This window comes from Cydia amplana, chromosome 14 (assembly GCF_948474715.1).
Source record: "Cydia amplana chromosome 14, ilCydAmpl1.1, whole genome shotgun sequence".
In the NCBI taxonomy this organism is placed as follows: Eukaryota; Metazoa; Arthropoda; class Insecta; order Lepidoptera; family Tortricidae; genus Cydia; species Cydia amplana.
In genome coordinates this window covers 9,243,582-9,261,958 of record NC_086082.1, presented here as the reverse complement: position 1 = coordinate 9,261,958, position 18,377 = coordinate 9,243,582, and the positions used below count along the sequence as shown (strand labels likewise).

The following is an 18,377-nucleotide window of genomic DNA, read 5'->3' as shown; positions in this document are numbered from 1 at the left end:
CCCTTTTATACTGCTAGATAATAGGCATTTCACTCGAGATAAACAACAAATTATTATTTGACGACTTACTTTGTAACATCCTAAGTTGGCAACAGAAAATATTCAAAACAAAAACGATGTAAGTTATCGGCTCACCTCACATATCAATAATGTCACCTATGTATTTTTTAAACACAAGGATTTGTTTATTGTAGAATCTATTATTATTGAACAGCACAAACGTGTAGATTCATTGTCATTGTACAATGACGTAGTCTGCGTAGTACAGTCACCTGCAATAATATGTTACTCTTTGAAGGCCGCAAAAATATGTGACATGCTCTTAAGGCTCTACAAATAGGATCGTGTCAGATATATTTGCGGCCTTTTTTGTGTTACATGTTATTGCAGGTGACTGTACTCTGGTGTTGCAATTTATAATACAGGGCAATTTTCAGAATTAAATACCTATGAAAAAAAAACTGGACTTGCTTATTTTATTACGGAACTGTTGTTGTGTCGACAATGGAATTACGTGTTGCCCTTAATAGATAACCGTATGCAAGGTAGTTTGACAGAATAAATAATAGTAGGTACTAAGTACAGAAGACTCACTCTCTAACAAAACGCGTCTGTTACATTCAGCACAGATATGGCCGCTAGGTGGCGACAGCGCCACGCGCGGCTTATGGCTTTCCCCAAAATTGGGGCCAAACGGATGTACTTTTAGCTACCTGTAGCAAAGCGACGAAATCGCGGAGTGAGACACGCCTGGTTATAGGTACCTAGTCCTATACTTAGCACCCTTTCAGAGACCATTCTTGCTTGGTTCCAAACAGTAATAGAACTATTTACCGAATACGTCATAAAAAAAATCCAACATCATGTCAACCCACCTAAAAACGCTTTGCCGAACTAGCCTTACATAACATTTTTCTAACAATCAACATGTTATCAACATTATTAATTTCTTGTTTATTATCTTATTGCAAACGCCATCTAGTGTACCGTATAACAAAATCAAAGCATTTACCGAGCTTCCTTTTTCTATCTTTTCTTTCTAACGGCTATACCCTCTAGTTATACTTAAACTACTCGTCACTAGATGGCGCCTGACCGCAACCTATTATTACCTACATTAGTGTGACTGTATGTCTTGCATTCATTCGTCATGACCATTTCATTTTTGTACTTCTCTAAAGGTCTGAAAAATTTGTCATTCAAATTAATGACTGTTCTTTTTAACAGGAATCCTTTTCCTTTTCCCTAAATTACGTCCCATTAATAGTCAAAATGTGTGCCTCAATTGACTTAGCTTTAACGACTTCCATATTTTCTTTTCCTTCTTCTCAATTTAATATTGTTAATTGTAACAATCTAATAATAGATAGACATAGTTAAATACCTAGTTCTAATACTGAAAACTGCATGTATCTCAATCCTGGTACCTATACCAAAACCTTTTCTTTTTCTTCAATTGTAATACATATAAATGTAGGCACAACTGGTCTCCCGCGACACTGGCCTAGCCTAGTGCGGGGACTCCTGGAATCTTCGTAAGTCAACTCACTTATGCACCAACTCCAGCGCTAATCACGACACGTTGTCATTTTGCCTCTACAAAGCATTTCCGCTACATACCGGAAAATCCATGTTATCGGCAACGACGTACCGCTACGACCGTAGCTCAGCGGTGAATGTGTTAATAAAATAACTGTACCTATACTTGTTCTGTATTCTTGTTTAAGCAAAAAATATTTATTATCTGAATAAACCTGCCCGGTATCCCCTTTGAGGGTTTTGGAAGGGTATTTCGTAAGGCTTTGCTTACCAAACCCATTGCAAACTAAAACCCTTTCATTTTGCTTTTTAAGGGGTTCATAATACGGGTAAGCTGATACCCGTCCCTTAAGCGCTAACCTCTTGAAGGGGTATCGATTATAAACAGAGATCGGACAGATGGGCGTCATTGCTCGCAGTAATGTGGAGAAGACTCCGAAATTGATTAAATACATAATCATTTAATTATTTTAATTAATTTTTTACTTGAGATTTAATTTTGTTCCCTCGTCAATAAATAGCACTTAAATATATTATTGATATAAAAAAATGAGTACCTACAGAAAATTTGGAAAACATACCGATTAATTTCTTTAATAAATTTACATTATAAGAAATCTTTGTGTTTTTTATTGATTAGGAATCAAAATTGAACCTCAGGTAAGAAATTAATTAAATGATTAATTATTTAATAAATTTTGGAGTCATGTCCACATTATTGCGAGCAATGTCGCAAATTTGTTTGATCTCTGATTATAAATTATAACGCTAATTATATTTTCAACTTTCTCTTCGTAAAAATAGAATCAAATATTGCTTATTTATGTTTAGTGAAGAACTGGGTGTCTAACGTGTTGACAGCGCAGATGTCATAATTTTCATTTAGCGGGAACTCTGAAAGGGAAACCTCTTCCCAGAGCTAAGTAAAATGAAGGCTTAAGCAATTCAAAGTGAAAGCCAATCGTTGGGGCTATTTGATAAACGTCTCAGCCCCTTAAAGGCTTATTTCTAGGAAGGGGCGGACGGCTCCCTGGGTGACATGCAGGCTGTTTGTTTGTTTGTTTTGACTTTTGTTTATACGATACTCTTTAACCCTTTTTCGATAAGGATAAGGCATAGTATACTTTATCGACCACATACGCCCAAATAGAATTTCAACCTTAGCAATCAAATTCAAAGTTCAAATTAAATTGAACTTTCGGGAACCGTGACTTGTCTTCAAATGAATCATGAAAGCTGAATTAATTGGATTACATTTGGATTTTTTGAGAAAACTTTGAAGATTGTAACTGTAATAATATTCTCAATGGAAATGTCGTCGGTGCAGCAATCTCAAAGACTAAATTACTATAATTAATTATCAAACCCAAGCAGAAGTACAGAAAAAGCTATAGCCTATATTGCGACAAAATTACGCCCAACATTACCTAAGTAGGTAGAATATTCTAGTACTTATGTCTGTTGGCAAGCAAACCGCATATCTCTAGTCTCATTACTAGTCAACATTAAGATAAACATGTTTATAGGTACAGTGAAATTGTTTTGCATACCAAGTTTTTATCTACCAAAACATTCTATACGACATTGACAGTGAATGTCATGTAAGTACGAAAGTTTGCCTGACACTGGCCGTTGCCACGGCGGCTTATCGTAGGTCAACGAATGTCAACTTTAGTGCAAAATATTGACACAGCAAGTTATTGGTATAAATAATCCCACCAAAAACATAAATGTAAAAAAGGAGAGCCAAGTTCAATACAAAAATTATGCTTGGCTGTGGGCTTCACCGCAAAAAGAATGGAGATCTAAATGAGTGCCAAATTTTATGCAAAATCCAAATATGTATTTATAGGAAAAAAATAACATTATGAACAAGTATTAAACTCTATTTCTTTGCTTTATTGGATACCTATAACAATTGCTGTTATTTAAAAAAATGTGAGATCTTAAAGTAGGTTAGATTTGACTTGGCCAGTTTTCATTACATCAGTCATTTTATAAAGTTATTCAACATATTTTTTTAATTCTGATAAAAACTGGCCAAGTCAAATCTAACCTACTTTAAGATCTCACAATACTACAATAAAAAAAATTGTATGGGGACCCCCCTATTTTTTAACTTTTTTTTTATTTTTAGATTTTTTCCTACGCTTACACACAATTACCGAGCTGGATTCCAAATTTCATCCTTCTAGGTCATCTGGAAGTAGGTTAGATTTAGGTACTATATGTCAGTCAGTCAATCAGTGCTAAAATTTACGAATTTTTGACCTTCATATCTTTATAAGTTTTATAACCGTTTGAGCTAGCTTCATGAAATTTGGGCTTCTAGATGTCCTTATGGATATAATTAATCACACGTAGTTTTATGTGTTTACGTTAAAGAGGTTTTGAGTTATAGAAGGGTCAAAAGTGGCACCAAGTGGTTCGTGTAATATTACACTCGGCGCTGGCTAGCCAGTTCCTTTGCTTGAACTTGGCTTGACACGCTACCGCGTGTCTAGATTAGATTATTTTTTGACAGCTAACAAAACTTAGTTGGATGGTTGTACCTAATGAAGACTTATTTGAAGTCAAAGTTTCTTTTATATATGTATGTACCTACAGTATGTAAGAACCATTTAACCAAACCCATAATGTTTATATCAGAAAAATGAGAGTAGGTATTACCTCTTTTAGTTCAACCCGGACACTTTGTGGCAGGTCTAAAATTAGTATATTTTTATTATTATTTTGGAACTCCTCTCTGTTGTTTATTAGCAATCTTCTTAATAACAGCACACGACAAATTTCATGTTGAAGTGTTCTGCCTAGTTACAAAAAACAATACACAAACGCATGCGAGTTCTTTGACAATGGCGATTATTTAATTAGTGGCCTAGGTTACCTATAAACGCATGAAAATGTTGATTAGGTGCCCCTAGTTACATATCAACACTATCAACAGTGCACACTTGCACAGTAGGTAGATACGCAATACACTGCCACCAATCAAAAGCGTAAACAAGTTTTACAGGGTGTTGCAAAGATCGTTAACTGACTGGAAAAAGAAGGTACATACTTAATGTTCTTATTAATGTCACTAAATATTCTTAGAAGCTAGCATAAAGCATGTCATTACAATGCACTCATGTTTTCCATCAACCAGTTTTAAGGAATGGTTTGCCGAGGCGCCCGACATGTCATTTTCTATGACGGCTGATAGATGATCACCGGGTGCTTTTCATAAAACGAAGCGCCGGAAGCTTCGACCCGGCCCCGACCCGGTCTAGCGTTAGTCATCCTTTAGTCGAAAAGTCTAAAACCTGCTACAGAGCAGTGTATTACAATTACACTGCACCTACATATACTTTGCATCGACATGTTAATTGTAGCTCGTTTCCAAAAACCCCACGTGCTAGAATTGGCAGGTTGGAATCCCTACACCGTGATTTAAAGTATCGTTTAAGTCCTCCCCTTCGTTGGCACCTCATTTAAAAGATATAAGACGGCTTTATTGCCAAGTGTGTGAAAAGTCAGTAAATAAACAAGATTTACGTACAGTTGATTACCTACCGTTATACCTCTGTCCCAATAGTTATCCGCCAACCGCCAATGATAAATATTTTCTGTTCATTTTCATTGGTGGACACTAGCACCTACTCGCGGTTTCATTCGCTTAGAATTTATATTATAGCTGGTCAAGCAAATCTTGTCAGTAAAAAAAGGCGCGAAATTTAAATTTTCTCATCTTCCTCGCGTTTGTCCCGGCATTTTTTGCCACGGCTCATGAGAGCCTGGGGTCCGCTTGGCAACTAATCCCAGGAATTGGCGTAGGCACTAGTTTTTACGAAAGCGACTGCCATCTGACCTTCCAACCCAGAGGGTAAACTAGACCTTATTGGGATTAGTCCGATTTCCTCACGATGTTTTCCTTCACCGAAAAACGACTGGTAAATATCAAATGATATTTCGTACATAAGTTCCGAAAAACTCATTGGTACGAGCCGGGGTTTGAACCCGCGACCTCCGGATTGCAAGTCGCACGCTCTTACCGCTAAGCCACCAGCGCTTCCACGAAATCGCACCGGAGAAATTAAAAAATTCTATGGGACGATATCCCTTCGCGCCTACATTTTTCAAATTTGCCGCCTTTTTCTACTGACAAGATCTGCTTAACCAAGTATATTTACCATTTCACCCCTAATGAGAATGTGTACTGAGGTGAAAATAAAATTATTACAAGTTTATCTAGCTTAAAATCTGTCTATTAGCCTAATTTGTTTTGTTGCTAACTTTATGTTTTATGCTGAAACTAGACACGTTTTCACCTTACATCAATTACATGAATTGAAATAATAAAGAAATATAAGTGAAGAAAGAGTGGTAACTCCTTACATCAGTTTTCTTACCAAAACGCAAGTTATTTCGTAGTCAACATCTAGCGTCAAGTAGCGGGCATTACCGGTACTGCTAGTTGACAATAGGTGTCGCGGCAAACAAAAACTCTAATGTCGAAAATTTTTAGCTAATATTATAACCGGATTATCCGGAACTCTATTTTCAACTCCTTTTGCTCATAATATTGGTTGTAAATCGTTTAAGTAGTACATTTTTCGTCAGTAGCAAAACTTGTGACATCTGGTATCAAGTAGCAGTACTGATAGGTCCACTACTTGACGTTAGATGTCGACTACAAAATAACTCGCGTTTTGGCAAGAAAACTGATGTATGGAGTTACCACTCTTATGATTGAAACTGATATTTTATGACCATGAGCGTGTACATATGTGTGTTTTTGTACGAAGAATTTTTTATACATAGCAGTCATATTTTTTTAATCAGTACTTAATTTAAATGTTATAAAACCGTAATAGCCCTCTGGTTCTTCTTTACGCGTAAATCTTTAAAGTTCCGAAACCGACGTGTTAATTGCGAATTACAAATTGACTTCCCTAATGTTGTACCTATGTAATTATTTTGTATGTTTATCCTATAGGTAAAATCTAGAAGCCTGTAGGTGCGGAGCAATGTCAACCGATAACAAACAAAATAACATTGAACGTTGAGCGTGTAAATTCCGCTCTGGCATGCACGTTGTAATTATGTGCGGGATTTAATCCCAATTGGCGACGTGACTCATAAGTCTCATAACTACATCCCATAACTCAAATAGATTTCAGCTTTGTTCAGACAGCTTAATGTATATTAGAGAGCTTAAACACTAGCCCTATATGCGTCCTAGTAGCTGGGCAGTGGCCGCTTCTAATTCTCAAATTATACAGGAGAGTGGGCTAGAGTTAAATGCTAATTCAATGCGGATTGTAAACACATCTGGATTACCTCGAATTTCTAGACATAATATTTTATTACAGGATTCGTAACGATGATTTCCGTCACCGAAAAGCAACTTGTATAAGTAACCTACCTACAATACCGACATGCCAAATGAGTAATAAGAAACTTGAGATACAAAGCACATATTAGAACTAGCATGTTTTTTATTTGGAAGTCGTATGCCTTGGTTAATTTAGTGCATTAGGTAGAGAGGTTATCTTACCATCCTTGTATTACCAAAAGGGCAAACTTTAATTTCACGGCTTTAATGAAAATAATGGGCCTAGTAGTTATATATCCGTCCGACTATACCTACATTGTTCATGTTGTCTCATATTCTTATTGACTAAGTATATATTCAACAACTCAAAAATTTAAATCACGATTTTATTTTATTTCCCTTAATAAATAAATATCTGCGAGACCGAGTTTTGTTCGGAAAAAGTTCAGATAAGACCTAGCTAGATCGACTTTTCGCCCCTGAAAACCGTTAGAGTCGAGATCCTCAAAATATATATATAAATAAATAAATATACAAGAATTGCTCGTTTAAAGGTATAAGAATAAGATATCGATTTTGCCTTTTGAGGTTAATGTCCTAATTAGGTACCTTTATTGCCTTTAAGGCAGGTAGATTCAAGTGTCAAATTCACAAAGTCTACTTGATAGTTGCATCCTGTTTTAAATAAATAGGACCTTGAGACGTAGAGACCACTGGAGCTGACAAATGCATGCAACTTTGGCAATTCGATAGAATTTTCATAAAAGTGTCTACTTGATTAGAAAAAATACATTATCTTTAAAGAGCCATGCTTAATCTGTCAATAATGATAACTGTAAAACTGTAATAACCTAACGTCTTCGACACCGTCCGTTAGAATCGAAATGAATTCAGAAAAAAATGTAAAAGTTGATGAACTCACTGTTTAGTCATAATAACGAATGATAAGAATGGAATCCTTGACCACTCGAGTTTTGTTATTAAACTGACCTTATTGTGTGTACATCGTTGAGTTCAACGTGTTATATATTAGGTATTTGTACGAAAACTTCCATCAGAATAGTATAATAATAACCTTTCTTTAGTTGTAGTTATTTATTTTGAAAGTAGGTTAAATGACCCACCTTCGTGCATATTTAATTTACATAAATTGCTGAAATTATAACCTTTTTTTTGCTTTGTCACACATATTTCACTTTATCTTTTAAACAATTTATGATAATAATACCTAACTAAATACTTACGCTATTATCACAGGGTCTGAGAGATTGTTTGATGCTGCCCTTATGTCTATTGGATTTTACGACAGTTCGAGACGATTTTTCCGGCAATATAAGTTTCGGCGGCAGTCATATATAATAATATATATGTATAACAAACACGTAGGCTTTAGTTAAGCGACAAAAATATTGCATACAAATTCCATTAGGTACCTACATATTTTTTAAGGCCAAAACTTTAGACTGGTATAACTCAAGTCGTTATTATCCGTCACCATTGCATACTTATAACTGTATAATGAATGAATAACATTTATTTCAGGACAAGTCCCATAGTATGTTAGTAACAAGATGAATACTTAAAAATAGTGTTAGTGCACAACATAAATAAAAATTTAACACAAATAAAAACTTAAAAACCTATAACCTACCTACGTGGAGCGCGAGACATGGAGCTGCGTCCATCGACACATCAGCGCGGAGTCCCAGCGGTCCGCGAACGCGCTCAGGATCCCGTTGGTGCTGCAGCGAACTCGGGCTAACAGGGAGGCGCACCGCTTGCGCATTATGGCAGCAAAATCGTCGGTCCGCGCCTCCGCAAACATGCCCGACGCACTACAGTGCCGCGGCAACCCCAACAGAACCCTAAACGCGTTGTTATATTGGACTCGCAAGTCGCTATATGCCCGCTGCGTAAAGTTGACCCACAGACCGCAAGTATAAAACGATTGGCAATATGCCTTGAACAAAGTAATTTTCACAGGCTGTGAGCACCTTGCGAACCTGCGAGCCAACATATTACATCGGACAGCCAGCGACCTGCGCTCCCTCTCCACGTCACAATTATCTTTTAAATCCTCCGTGACCCAGTGACCCAAATATTTGACTTTTTGCACCCTATTGAGAGGTGTGCCACAAAGCGAGATACCAGGAGCGTCTGTGTAGGTCTTTGACCCTGCCTTAAATATAATCATCTCGCTCTTTTTGGCATTATATTTGAGTCCGTGGGCCACAGCGTACGACTCACAGATTGCGACCAGTTTTCTTAATGCGCCAATCGATGGACTCAGAAGCACCATATCGTCTGCGTAACTAATGTTATTCAAACAGATATCTCCAACGTGACATCCGATATTAGTGCTGCTGAGCTCACCGATTAGCCGGTTCATATAAAGATTGAAGAGCCGGGGCGAGCTCAGCCCCCCCTGCCTCACCCCACACTCCAACCCATATTCATCTGAGTATGACCCACCCCATCTTACTCTGTTCCTTTGATTGCCGTACCAGTAGCGAAGCATCAAGACTACCTCTGGCGGTAATGTGGTCTCATGCTGCAACTTGTTCCATAGCGCCTTATAGTCTACTAGATCGAATGCCTTTGACAAGTCCAAAAAACAGGCAAATACAGGTGTATTTTTATCAGTGTAGTACTGAACAGCTAGCTTGAGACACAGTATTGCACTCTCCGTGGACAACCCTGGCCTAAAACCAAATTGTGAGTCGTGCAAGTTTAGGTGCTGGGCGAGTTGTTTATCAAGCAAACTGTCCAGAACCTTGGCCAGAATAGTAGCTAACGAGATTGGCCTGTAATTGGACATGTCAGAAGATAATATATATGCCAATATGGAAGAAGTTTTAAGTAGAGTTATATATTATAAGGCCTAATAACTATCACTTGACATAGAAAATAATAATGTATAAACCAAATTAAGTGGCAAAAAGTCTTCAGTACGCATATATTGAAACCCTTAAGTGATAATTGTGATAAACTTGTTATTCGAGCAATTCTCAAAAAGTTTGTACATTTCGATCACATCTTAGATTTCTATAAAAATTGGTATGCTGGTAAAGAACATTCCCTTTTTGTTGCCAGATTTCCTTACACATTTGGTAACAAAAAAGGAAGGGGATCTTAGAAACTTTCTGGGACATTTTGGGAAATGTGGTGGAAGTTGTTCAGCTTTATGTACTTTACCAGCATACCAATTTTTATAGAAATCTAAGATGTGATCGAAATGTACAAACTTTTTGATAAAATATAAAGATAAAGATAAAAGATAGTTTATTCAAGTAGGCATAATTACAATGCGCTTATGAACGTCAAATAAAGCTAGGTAGACCGGCTCCAACCCTACACCTCTGCCCCGAGAAGATTTAAGTCCCCCCTCAATTGGAGGAGGGTATCCCAATATGGGACCGGCAACAAACTCGGCGGGACACATCTTTAAAAAAAAAAATACATCTTATAATTAACATGCATTACGAGAAAATAAGTAAAAAAAAAAAAATAGAATTCATGTAATTATACACATAAGGTGGAATATAATTTGTATGGAATCATACAAATACGTAGATTTTTCAGAAAATATATCAAATTCTTACAAAAGGAAAAGAAAATAAAGTTATTAAAATAAATGGAAAAACAATAAATCTGATTGATTGTTATGAATTACCAACATAACATATTTGATGTGCTTTCTTAACTGAGCTGTGTCACTAGGGTTTGCACGACGGATCCGAAATGTATGGGAAGATCCGCGGATCCGGATCCAGATCCGGATAATTTCATACATTTCGGATCCGGATTGCAAACCCTATGTGTCACCTATAACTCTATAGGTACATAATACAATGTTTTTAATTGCTTTTAGTTTTTATTTGTTTCTGGTTTGGGCCATGCATGTTTGTTTGAGAATTGCTTACTCGCATAATATTAATTAATACCTATTACGCGAATAACTGAGTTATTAATCAATTACGATTCCAATGTTGCAATAGTTAATAACCTCATGTCACAAACAACTCGTCCATTCAACTATTCAATTATCTTCAAATTGAGTCTATGAACTTTTAGAAATAACTCTATAAATATTGAGTAGTATCTCCAAAAATTAACAGTGTTCTAGTGAATATGAAGGAGTTGACAGTAATATTAGTCACGGCGTTAGCCGCGGGGAGTTTAGGGTACCTTATAAAGGTTCCGGATATACAGCAACCAACAGCAAGGACAAGTAAGTATAATAAATAGGTATATTTACCTATTTCATATTTATACACAATGCAATAGAGACTGTTTGTATGTTTTTGATTGTGCGGACGGTTTAGTTGCTGTTTTCTGTAGAGGACTAGTGATGGATCCTACCCAGTGTTGGCCGAAACGTTAATGCAATTGAAAATGTTGGCCATTAACCATTATAAATTGAACCGTAAACTGTAATCGTCCATTACGGTTTAAGATTTAGATTTAGATTCGATTTTAACCCGTTAAATGGCACTATAATATACATATTTTAGAGGTTTCATTTTTAAGCATTTTAAAACTGATAACAATCTTAAATCAGTACTGATGGTGTTTTAATTTTCAGAAAGAATATATGTTATGTTACTTAAATGAAACAGGGTAAAAACACTAGTTTATGGTATAACTTCACGACTGTCTACATAGGTACAGACAGCAAAATTATTAGATGCGAACCTTGCGTTAAAAGTTTAAAAACATGGAAAAGTATACTTATACATACAAAGTCTTAACTAATGGCTAGTTAAGAGTAGGTACTTAACTATAGCTATTAATTTGTCTGAAATTACGTCACATATGTGAGGCTATCTCTGTCGTACAGTCAGCATTAAAAAGTTACCATTGTTACGTGTGTTACGTTTATATTTGGCCACTTTGGCCGACACTATCAATTTGACGCTGACAGTACTTACAGTATAAGCTTTTTTTCTTCACTGCAGGCTTCCTCTTCTTAGGCCCACTTGCACCATCCCACTAACCCGGAGTTGAGCGGTTAAACCGTTAACCTAGTATCAAATTGTACTGGTAACCATGGTAACTCCAGGTTTAACCGTTTAACCCCGGGTTAGTGGAATGGTGCAAGTGGGCCTCAATGATGTAAGATTGATAACATTTTAAAGTGTAACTGTATAAACGTTTACAGGTTCTATGGGATGGACTCATATGCAAAAGTTACTACTGCCATTATTTGACAATGTCTGTGAAGAAAGCACCGACCCAACCATTGTCCGCTTGGCTCAGGAGTTTACTTTAGATTCCATTGCTGATACATATACGGTAAGCATAAAAACGTATCGTTTATACTAAACTACCTGTTAATTATTTTCAATATAAATAATACTTAAACAACTATTGAAATGGACCAATTGATTGATTGATTTATTGAAATAGATCGAATTAGCACAAGTGCCAACAATATTAGGTACTAAGTGTATCGAGCATTCAGTGTAGTTTCAAATTAGTTTAAAACAGTTAAAAATATAGTGTACATTGTTTTTCAGGATCCTGAAATGGTCAATAATCTGAAAAAACTATATGCTGTTAACGGCCAGCTGCAGAAAGGTGTAATATTTACAGAACTGAATCAAGATCACATGTTTGAGTTCCAGTTACTTTACGATGTTCTATACAACGCTCAAACTTTCGACACTTTTTATAAGACAGCGGCATGGGCCCGCCAAAATGCGAACTGTGGACTCTTTGTCAATGCTATATACTTAGCAATTTTGAAAAGACGTGACACAGAAAAAATAACAGTTCCTGCTCCATACGAATTGTTGCCACACTACTTTATCCGTCAAGATATTATTATCCAAGCGTCGTCTCTATTGGCTGGTGAAGATGTAGCAGTTACAGAGAGCATTGTTAATGAAGGCAACTCATATATATTAGATGCTAATTATACATGCAACATTGATGCTAGTGGTGAATCTAAACTAGCATATTTCCACGAAGATGTCGGATTGAATACATATTATTTCTTGAAAAAGCTTCAATACGCTCCTTGGTTTAATACTGAAGATGTGAACAGTAATCACGCAGAGTTCTTGTACAATTTCCTGAAACAATTAACCGCTCGTTATAATTTAGAGCGGTATTCAAATGCACTGACGCTACTAGAGAAATTTGATTGGACAACAAGCAATGTCGATTCTTATGATCCGATGCTTGTGTTTTCTAATGGACAAGGATTTACTCCGAGGCTCAGTGGTTTAGATACTACAGGCCTAAATACATTACAAAACATTGAAGACAACGTAATGAAAATGATTCCAACGCTGGTAAAAAAATATAAACACACTTTACAATATTTGACCTTTTTAATTTTGAAAGAATTCTTGCTTACCCCTCTTTTTTTTTAGGTTCAAAATGGATTCACTAAATCACAAATTATCGGCAACCTGATGAACCTTCTGGTGACCAATGTGGAAAACTACGAGTCGGATGCTCGCAGATTCTTTGGAGGTGTTGCGACCGAAAATAGGTAGGTACCTAAAGCAAATTGCACCTAATTAATTATTTTCAATTCACATTACTATTATATTAAAAAGAAAATAGTTTCAGTATTTTAAACTTGGAACGTATTTAATTTACGTACAATAATTTATTTATTTAAAGGTGTCGATCTGTGTTGGCGCACTATATGACGTCGTTGCGGGACCCAGTATCTTGGAAGATAAATAAAAAAATTGTGGATATTGTAGATGAAGCTCTTAAGTCCCTTCCTGGGTACACAAGGAATGAGTTATACTTCCCCGGAGTACAAGTTGTAAATGTAGAAGTCAAAAAACTTACAACAATGTTTGAACCATTCAAGTTTGAGGTAACAGATGCGTTGAAAATATCAACGGATCGTCCAATGTTCGACGTCAATATAGTTGAAAGCAGATTGAATCATAAACCTTTTACTCTTAAGCTCAACATCTATTCATTAGTGAGTCAGAAAGGATTAGTCAAGATTTATTTGGGACCAAAAATATTACCCGGTGAATTTGCTATGAAGAAAGATTTATATATGTTACTAGATAACTTTGAATGTAATTTAAAGATTGGGAGTAACGTAATATCTCGAACATCGAATGCAATCGAGAGAACATCTGAAGATTTCGTCTCGCTTAAAGTCCTTCGCAAATTAGTAGAAGACGCAGAATTTGGATTAGATGTTCAACCACTAAGCTCTCTTGAGAATTTATCCGGTTTTCCATCACGTTTAGTACTTCCAAAAGGTACTCCAGAAGGTCTACCCATGCAATTACTTATCTTCGTAGCACCCTTTATAAAAGTAACAGCTGCAGGAATAAACACTATGCCAAAAACAGAATATAATTCTGCAACCTTATCTCCTGGGTATCCATTTGACTTAGACTTTGATGATAAACAATTCTTTTCATTACCAAATGTGTTAGTAAAGGATATCATTATTACACACAAAGATAGTAGTGGAGCAAACAAAGGCGAATACGACGGGTCAAATAAATGGGGTGGAAGTGATAAAACAAATACTTACGGTCCAAAAAAAGAACCCTATGATTATAATTTAAAGAAGACTCAATATGGTAAAATGCAAGACTATGAAGCGAAAAAAGACGACCATGCTACTATTGCTCCGAAGATAAATGATGAAGTTGTTACTGACAATATTCAAGTAATAAAAGATTATGAAGTTGATGGGCAAAGTAGCCTTGGCCCAGAAACAGAAGACGGTTCATATTTTTCAGACAAGGAACCTTATGCTCTACGTTTAAGGAATAGTCCATACGAAAAGTATGACTACGAGGCAAGGAAACAAAAGTATAATTACGAAGAAAAAAGAAACAAGTATAATACTCGTGATGAAGCCAGAAGAACCAAGTATTATAACAAATATGTAATCGAAAACAAATCTCCAAAACCAGAAATTGATAAATTGGATCATAAAATGAACATAAACGATGATGAACTATATAATATTGACGATATGAAATCCACCATGAAATTGCATCCAAAAACGACCTTGGGTAATAACATAGAAGACACGGACGAGAAGGTCATACCCATAAATGAAGCTGCTTCTACATCTGAGTTTTTAGCCCCTGCTATTGCGATACTCCAGCGTGATGATTACATCTATGAGTAAAATATAATAGAAAAAAATGTTTTTTGTAGGTCAGAATTTTTTTTTGTTATTATTGTCTTAAGTTTTGTTTTAATAAAATAAATTGGTAAATATTTTGGTATTTATTAGATCTAAATATCTCTAAATTACTCATCTTGGTCGTCTACGAATAAAGAAGATAAGTACGAATAAATATGTAATATTTTATGTGAAAATGTGTTTGTCAGTTTTTACATACTTAGTCCTACATAATTATGTATACATAGTTGATTGTTTATATGTAAGGCATTATTTAAAAATAGTATCAATAATAGTAGTAGCGTCCCTTTGAAAATAGACAATAAATATATTGACACACTTTTACCTGGCACAAACAAAAATGTAATAAAAAGAAATATTTCTGAGATACAAAATCATGAAAAATAGGTCAAGTGTGTGACGGACATATTGCATAAATATTTCGATACACATGGCACCAACACAGACTAGAATTTTACTACATATAAAACATGGATCATTGTAGATGTAGACGATCAATGGTAATTACTAGAGATGCCACGAATATTCGGCAACTATTCGGTATTCGGCCTATTCGGCCACTTTGCCGAATATTCGGTATTCGGCCGAATGTTTCCTATTATTCGGCCGAATACCGAATATCTGTTGCACCTACTTAAAAAGAAAAATTGCACAATAAAAATAACCAAAAACTATGTAGGTATATTTAGAATGTGTTCTTGGAAAGTTGTTAAATACGAAGACCCTTTTTTGAGCATTTGTCGATTAAGAAACATTTTATTTTTATCATGAGTCTGCTTTGTTTGACTCTATTCATTCATATTCATATTCATATTCAATCATTTATTTGCATAAAAAACACAGAAGTGCATGCAAATACAATTTTTTAAAACACAGAGATCGCAACAATACAGAAAACAGAAATAATAAAACACACAACTATACCTAAGTCAAACAGAAAAAACAAAACAAAAATACTAAGTCAAATGTCAGGTAGGGTCAAATACAATTTCTACGACATAACTTAAACTAAGGCAGGCAAGTAGGTTTAACAGTAATAAAAATAAAAATGAATACTATGTCCAAAATAATAATAATAAGTCAATAGGGAGAGTCAAGATATCAGATTACAAATATATAATAAAACATTAAATTAATAGAATAGCATTACAACGATGTCAGGTACATTGCTCAAAAAACTAATCATAGTATTCATTTATGGAGTAGAAAGGACGCCTCAAAAAATATTCTTTAACTGTTTTGTCAAAAGTTTTAAAATCTTTTATATCTTTAATTTCGTCGGACAATAAATTGTAAACTCTTATAGCAGTATTATTTAAGCTTTTGTCAAAATTGACATAATGTGATTCATTTAAGAGTAACCTATTTCTATTTCGCAGTTTGTAATGATTGATGGTCGCACTACAAGTGTTTGTTCTTGAACACATAAACACATATCCTGTATAGGTATATAGAAATCACAGTCAATATTTTGTTATTTATAAATATACTACGGTGCGACTCAGGTATAGTACGACATCCTTCGACTATTCTTAGGGCTTTCTTTTGCTTAAGCAGAAGTGAATTTGTATTAGTCCCGTTTCCCCAGACCTCAATGCAATATCTAATTATGCTTTCGAAGTATGAAAAGTACATAGTTAGTAAGACTTCTTTGCTTGCAATGTTCATTAGGGCTTTCATAGCATAACAAGCCCCCGCTAATTTTATATTAATCTTATCAATTTGATCATGCCATCTCAAGTACGGATCAAGATCTACTCCTAGGAATTGCACACATTTTGCTTTACTGATTGGGATATCACAGTCAAAATCAGGACTTGTTGTGCTCCTACGAAATGCCATATAAAAACTTTTACTGCAGTTCATTTTCAATCCGTTGGCTGCAAACACAGAATATATTAAAGAGGTTAGAACGGCTATCGCGCGCAGTTAGTATCGGAACCGGTGTCGCCGCTCGTTCCTTTCCACATTTCCACATTTCTCGCGCAACGGTAGTAAAAACTTGTGTGCCTGGTGAATGGATACGCCTCCTTTAGACAGATTTGATGTCTGGCTTCTTAATCTGAACGTTATTGTGGCGCAAAAGGCATGTTTACGTTTTTAGGTCAGCGCGGGCGAGTACTAGCATGCGAGCGTTTGCTCATAACCGGCGGCGACACGTACCCTGCTCGGATCGCCATTCTACTTGTTCTGTGGCTGCAAACCATCTAGTAAGCTGCGTCCAGGGATTTTGCATGTGTACATTTAAATCTTCAACGGACATTGCACTTAAAATAACACTTGTATCGTCAGCGTAGAGATATGGAGTGCCATAGTTTAACATTAATGCTGTTCAACAAAAATATATCTTAGCTAACGTCATCTAACATTGAGCTTTGTTAGCGATCAGTTTTCATAATAATTGTGACTCAAAATGTTCGCATGTCATCCGAATATTCGGTATTCGGCCGAGAGAGGGGCCGAATATTCGGTATTCGGTATTCGGCCAAAACCATTATTCGGGGCATCTCTAGTAATTACCATATAGAATTTCATTCATCCGCTCAAGTCGTCGTCAATGCACATTATTGCTATTTTACGCGGTTTTCTGTCATTATATTTGGAAATGGTCCAAGTATTCTTCAACGCCGATTCGCTTTCCCTATTTTCATCTCTGAAAATTTAAAAACCATCGCTCACTAGAGTGACACGAGCTTCACATACAAATAGAAATACATTTACAGTCGATTACAAGGTTTCGGAAAAGAAGTAAAATATTGTTGACGTGTTATTATGTTAAGTTATTTGGAAGTCTCTGTGAAGTTGTCTTATAACGACATAAATATTTTCATTTCGTAAGTCGTCTTCAAAGGAAAAAGGAAAATGATTATGAAAACAATAAATAATATTAACCCGAAATTTTCTTTATAAAAATAAAAAATAAATAAAAATCGTTTATTTCAGATCATTGATCCATAGTGTTATTAGTAGGTATAAACTTAAAAACTATGTTAATTATAATTACTAAAAATAATAGAACGAAATAAAAATATAATATAAAAATAAAATAAAAAAAACTTATAACTAACAACTAAAAGCTACGTATTTGGCAGATGTGTGGCCATTGCGAGACGAGGAGCGCAGGTTGCCATGCTCTATTTAGTTCTCCCAATTGCCACCTCCACCCAAAACTTTGTAACCGGGCAGTCGAGGCGCTCGGCCAACACCCTGAGAAGACTGTTGCTGCTGCCGCGCACCCGTCTCAGCATGGAGGCGATTCTTTTCCGCCTAATGGCGAAAAAGTCATCTACTCGCGCCTCAGCGAACATGCCGGACGCACTGCAGTGCTTCGGCAGCCGCAACAGCATCCTCAAGATGTTATTATATTGA

The 18,377-nt window shown here is 35.8% G+C and overlaps 1 protein-coding gene across 1 annotated transcript; it reads left to right on the top strand.

The window, feature by feature from the left end:
- Positions 1-10,965: 10,965 nt before the first annotated feature.
- On the top strand, positions 10,966-18,377 carry LOC134654346 (larval serum protein 1 beta chain-like). Its single transcript, XM_063509811.1, has 6 exons — positions 10,966-11,087; positions 12,018-12,151; positions 12,376-13,155; positions 13,237-13,358; positions 13,493-14,986; positions 18,101-18,377. Exons 1-6 carry the CDS (start codon positions 10,988-10,990, stop codon positions 18,375-18,377), a joined length of 2,907 nt encoding a protein of 968 aa, XP_063365881.1. The 5' UTR covers positions 10,966-10,987.

Bases quoted from the DNA above. Each gene is read 5' to 3' on its own strand.
- LOC134654346 (XM_063509811.1), top strand. From the start codon at position 10,988: ATGAAGGAGTTGACAGTAATATTAGTCACGGCGTTAGCCGCGGGGAGT. The intron at 12,152-12,375 runs GTAAGCATAAAA...ATTGTTTTTCAG, and splicing joins CCATTGCTGATACATATACG to GATCCTGAAATGGTCAATAA. The intron at 14,987-18,100 runs GTAAAATATAAT...CGTATTTGGCAG, and splicing joins CGTGATGATTACATCTATGA to ATGTGTGGCCATTGCGAGAC.